The sequence below is a fragment of the Medicago sativa genome, chromosome 2 (assembly GCF_051527215.1).
Source record: "Medicago sativa cultivar Bolivia chromosome 2, Bolivia_mono, whole genome shotgun sequence".
NCBI classification, from domain to species: domain Eukaryota; kingdom Viridiplantae; phylum Streptophyta; class Magnoliopsida; order Fabales; family Fabaceae; genus Medicago; species Medicago sativa.
Genome location: NC_140750.1, coordinates 9,609,620 through 9,615,619, shown reverse-complemented (window position 1 = coordinate 9,615,619; position 6,000 = coordinate 9,609,620). Strand labels below are relative to the sequence as shown.

The following is a 6,000-nucleotide window of genomic DNA, read 5'->3' as shown; positions in this document are numbered from 1 at the left end:
ATAAAAAAAAAATTATATTTTAGATTTATTCAATTAATGATGTATATGATCTTTATTATATATATATATATATATATATATATATATATATATATATATATATATATATATATATATCACATAACATCATTTAATAAATGAATCTAAAATATTGATTATAATAGTGATATAGCACATATATTAAGAAAGTGGATTGACTACATTTAAGTCATTATAAAAAGTGATATTTTTCTAAATTTACCCTTGTCTTGGAATAGTAAAAACAATTAATGAGGTGAGTTTAATGAGGGTAAAGTTGGAATTGTGGCATTTAATAGGTTCATTTTACTATAAGTTTTCTTATATTTGAGACCACCAATTTTTTTTTTCTCTCTTACATTTGAGAAGTACACCCTCTGGTCACTAATATAAGCAAAAGTTTGATTTTTAGATTCATTCATTAAATGACGTATGTAGCCTATAATAAAGACTACATACGTCATTTAATGAATGAATCTAAAAATCAAACTTTTGCTTATATTAGTGTACGGAGGGTGTACACGGTTACAAATTTGCACATCATATATAAAAAAAAGGGAAATGTTAACGAGTGCCCCGGAGCACTCTTTAAGGACCATAAATAATAAGTATATTATGAAAATGCATGTAATTAATGCATTGGAAATCAAAATATTTGACCTTTTTAAAGAATAATTTCTTATTTTGGATAGCTTAAAGAGTGCCCCGGAGCACTCGTTAACAAGACCCAAAAAGGGAAATGTTAACGAAAAAACTCTTAAAAATTTGCCAAAAGGAAAGCGTCCTATATTATTGTCGGTATGTTGTGCTTAATGGCCTGCCTGGATTTTAACCCCACTATAGACCCACCCACCACCTCTTCTTCTCCCCAATCCTCACCGTCTTCTCTCTTCTCTTCTCGATTGGCTTGGCTACACTACAACATCTAGAGTTCTGCCTCTACCACCTTTTCTTCCCTGTCAATAATCAAGTTCAAGTTCAAGTTCTACACCCACACACAGTCACCAATTTTGACCTTATTTCCCCATTTCAAGTTTTCCCACCTATTTTATTTTATTTTATCCTCACATTACATCATCACAACACTTTTGTTTAGTTTTTAAGTTCAACCATCCCTTCATTCTCCTCATCAAAAAAACCAAACATGAATATGAATGCTCCTCTATTATTATCCTCTTTCTCTTTCAACCAATTAATCCCATACCTAGTATGCTTTATCCTTTTCCTTCTCCTCATTGAACAGATCTCATACCTCAACAAAAAACGTTCCATCCCAGGCCCATCTTTAGTCCTCCCATTCATAGGAAACGCCATCTCACTAGTTCGTGACCCAACAAAATTTTGGGAAGTTCAATCCACCTTATCAAAATCCACTGGCTTTTCAGCTAACTACATCATTGGACTCTTTATAGTCTTCATTAGAGACACTGAACTCTCTCATAAAGTCTTCTCCAATGTAAAGCCCAACGCTTTCCATCTTGTGGGCCATCCTTTTGGTAAGAAACTCTTTGGTGAACACAATCTTATCTACATGATGGGTCAAGAACACAAGAATCTCCGCCGTCGAATCGCACCCAATTTCACTCCTAAGGCGCTTTCTACATACACTGAGCTACAGCAGATTATTATCCTCAAACATCTTAAATCATGGGTTGAGATAGCCCAAGCTCAAGCCCATGAGTCTATTCCAATCCGTGTACTTTCTCGTGATATGAATTTGGAAACGTCTCAGAAAGTTTTCGTGGGACCTTATTTGGGCCTGAAAGCCCGAGAGAGATTTGAACATGATTACTTTCTCTTCAACGTTGGTCTCATGAAGCTTCCGTTTGACTTTCCGGGAACTGCGTTCCGTAATGCCAGACTCGCCGTTGACCGACTCGCCGGAACCCTAGCGGGTTGTACAGCGGCGAGTAAGGAGAAGATGGAGAAAGGTGAAGAGCCTTCTTGTCTCATTGATTTCTGGATGCAGGATACTATAAGAGAGATTGAAGAATCGAAGCTGAACGGAATAACAGTGCCACCGTTCTCCACCAACGCTGAAATCGGTGGTTATCTCTTCGATTTCCTCTTCGCAGCACAAGACGCGTCGACTTCGTCGCTTCTTTGGGCGGTGGCATTGCTGGATTCGCATCCAGAGGTTCTCGCCAGAGTGAGGGAAGAAGTTGCCGGAATCTGGACGCCGGAGTCGAATACGCTGATAACATCGGAGCAGTTAAGGGAGATGAAGTACACACAAGCGGTGGCGCGTGAGGTTATTCGTTACCGACCACCAGCTACTTTGGTGCCGCATGTTGCGGCAGAGCCGTTTCCGTTGACGGAATCTTACACGATTCCCAAAGGTGCAATAGTTTTCCCTTCGGCGTTCGAGTCATCTTTTCAGGGTTTTACTGAACCGGACCGGTTCGACCCAGACCGGTTTTCAGAAGAAAGACAAGAGGATCAAATATTTAAAAGAAACTTTCTAGCATTTGGAGCTGGGCCCCACCAATGTGTGGGCCAGAGGTACGCTTTGAATCATCTTGTGCTTTTCATTGCTATGTTCACATCGTTGATTGATTTCAAGAGAGATAGAACGGACGGTTGTGATGAGATCGTGTATGTGCCTACGATTTGTCCTAAAGATGATTGTAGGGTTTTTCTGTCTAAGCGTTGCACAAGGTTTCCTTCATTTACTGGGGTTGTGGAGCTTGTGAAATGACCAGAATGCCCTTGTTTGTTGCATGTGACCACCATGTTTATTATTGATTTATTTTGTATTTTAAATTTTTATGTCTTGACTTTGAAATTATTATTTTCGACTATTTGGTGGGTTTGAATCTGAAATGTTGTTGGCGGTCTTGTAAAAGTTCTGTGTATTTGATTTGAATGTGAGAGGTCATTGATTTGGACAGTGGGTGGATATTGGTGTTTATTGACATTCAAATAAAATGAAAAAGACTACAAATTTATTTAGATGGCACTTTTCAGCTTTTGGGATATGTTTTTATATCATTCTAAAAGGTGTTTTTCTTTACGAGAAGGACAATTTATTTAGCTACAAATGTGTGATTGGCTTAGTGGGTAAACCGATTAGATTAGGAAAATGGTATTTGGACATATGATTAAGACGTTAATTATAGTATATCTCTTTAAAAAACAATTTAGCGATTGTCGTGGATTACCACATACACCCTTTGGTCACTAATATAAGTAAAAATTCACTTTTTAAATACATTCAATTAATAATGTATGTGACATAAAACAAAGACCACATACATAATTAATTGAATGTATCTAAAAAGTGAATTTTTGCTTATATTAGTAACCGGAGGGTGTATACATCATCAATAATAGCTAACATGTCAAAAGTTGAAACGACGGTCCCTCGTGTGACATGAGGGATAGTGAAATCTACTATCTAGACATTCGTTATAAAATATGTGGAGGGGCTTTCAATATAAATAGGGTCTTGTTAAATAGTGCTCCCGGGGCACTAGTTAAGAAAACAAAAAGAGAAATATTTACATTGAAAACATCATTATTTACATTTTTTAAATTTTGACTACACAAGTTCCAAGACACTTATACTATATTTGATATCCTTAACTAGTGTCCGGGGGCACTAGTTAACATTTTTCATATAAAAAAGTAGGATAAAACAAAATTTTAATCTTAGTACCATTATACATAAAGAAAACGATTATGAAATGTTGCACAGAAAATTAAGTAAAACTAGCAACAAACTCAAACTCGTGCCATGCGAGATTGCGCCGTAGGTTCCGCATTGTAATTAATGAAATGAATCTATCCTATAAAATTTCACACTAATTATATCATGTGCAAAGAGAGAAGAGGGGAGACAACGACGCCATCTTCAAATTTTAGCAATTACCCACTATTTAGTAATTACCGCCATCATTGCTTTCATCATTGTTCAATCGATCAAATAATTCACTGTCTTAGACCATCTCCATTGAAAGAGTCTTAACTATTTAAGATCCAGTACCTGTTACGTACCCTCAATGAGGAGAATCTTTTTCAAGGTCTTATAAGACTCAGGGTCTTACTTAAGACCTCCACTTTTAAGCGGGACCCGCACTCTTTTAATATTAAAAAAAGGTTTGTCTAACATGTGCACTATTGCACATGTTAAAGGAACTAAAAGTAGCAACTTTTCATTGAAAAAAAAATTCTTTATTAAAAATTATATATTTAATATAAAATGCACAAGTTCCGATACAATCTTACTATTTAAAACTTCTTAACATGTGCAAAGTTGCACATGATAGAAAAACCCATTAAAAAATTGAAATATAATGATATAAAATTATTGATAGTTGATTAGTGAGTCTCATTTAAGAACTTTGTGTGAGATGTGAGTTGGAGTGATTGAATGCTTATTAGGTACTACTATTAAAAAATTACAAATGAGTGATATGTACACGCGAGACCTATTCAAGAACCAAAAAATGGATGTCTCCATTGTGGATGCTCTTAGCGTCTCGTATAAGGATTTTTTTTTTTTTTTTTTTTGCATCTATATGGTTGGATGATGTGGAATGCCATCTTCTCATTCAGCTAGCTGCACTTGCTATGGCAGTTGGATTTCATGAAGGATCTGGAGGACCATTTTTTTTCTACTGTATAGTTCTTAACAAAATTATAGTAGTTCAACTTCCTGCTGAACATCCTCTGACCGGTAGCACGCCTCTTCATGAAGTTCTTGGCCACACCCTGCCTTAGGTCATTGCCGGTAGTTCATGTGTTTTGCATTATTTTGAATTTTTTTTTTATTATGGTGTTGAATAACTTTTGATCTTATACGATTTTTGATGGATAAAATATTATTGTTATTTTAAACAGCTTATAGGTGAGATAAAAAATAATGCTCTGGTTTGGCGAGGGACAAAATTTTAGTTTTTGTCTTGTCTCTTGCCTCCATTTTGTCTTATCTCTAAAACAATTTTAAAAATCAAACACTATACAACTGAAGTTGTACAATCCTGCCATGTCCATTTTTTAGCAAATCAATTGCACCAAAATAACTAGTTGCACAATCTTACTAACATAAAAACCATTTTGAAACTAAAAATACTAAAAGACTAATTTAGTATAAACGTCAAACTTAAAACTTGATAATGCATAAAAAAGTTTTTCTATCATGTGCAAATTTGCACATGTTAAGATGTTTAAAAAAGAAAGTTTGCATTGAAACTTGTGTATTTCATATTAAAGAGTCCAGATCCTCTCCATTTGGAGAGAAAATGGCAATCTCAATTTCCATTCTTCTCTAACTGACATGTGTACAAATAACATATCAATGGTTGAGATTAACTTTTTAATATTATTAAAAATTAAAATGAAAACGAAAGGTTCCATTCAATTGTCTTTGTCTCTGAGGTTCCAAATTCCAATGCTCATGTCGTTCTCCTTCACTTCACCGGTGGCAATTGGCAACTGCACCCGTTGCGCCGCTTTCCACCACCACCCGCTCCATTGCTGTTCCGCCACTCTATCACTCACTCTGGTTCATGTCTGCATCTCCCCTTTAAAAAAAATTCTAAAGTTTTATTGTTCCTCTGTTAAATTGCTAACATGAATTGAAGCAATTAAATTAAATTAAACAACATTTGCTAACAATGGCTACCAATATAGTAGAGCTACATCATATTAGAAAACGTAGAGGAAAAGGGGAAGCTACATCACAGAACCGTCTCTGAAAATTCACAGTTAAAACCACAGAACCATCAACAATAAAAGCCACATGCAAAATGGGTTTCCAATACTAGCCAACAACCCCTCGTACAATTTTATTGCTCCGGCGGATGGCGGACGGGATACGGCCTCCGTCGGATGAGCAGCCTGAACGACAAGACAACGGTGGGTATCTGGATCTGAATTTTTGTCTATTAAAATGCACTGATTTGAGTTAAATTAATCCCAGCCATTGATTATTTTTTTTACACGTGTCTGTTGGAAAGGAATGGAAATTGAGATTGCCAT

General features: G+C 35.8%; 1 protein-coding gene across 1 annotated transcript; it reads left to right on the top strand.

Annotated features, from left to right (window-relative positions):
• The first annotated feature begins 790 nt into the window (after nt 1-790).
• On the top strand, nt 791-2,970 carry LOC146944333 (cytochrome P450 710A1-like). Its single transcript, XM_085742725.1, has one exon. It carries the CDS (start codon nt 1,163-1,165, stop codon nt 2,714-2,716), a length of 1,554 nt encoding a protein of 517 aa, XP_085598851.1. The 5' UTR covers nt 791-1,162; the 3' UTR covers nt 2,717-2,970.
• Nucleotides 2,971-6,000: the final 3,030 nt, after the last annotated feature.

Bases quoted from the DNA above. Each gene is read 5' to 3' on its own strand.
- LOC146944333 (XM_085742725.1), top strand. From the start codon at position 1,163: ATGAATATGAATGCTCCTCTATTATTATCCTCTTTCTCTTTCAACCAA.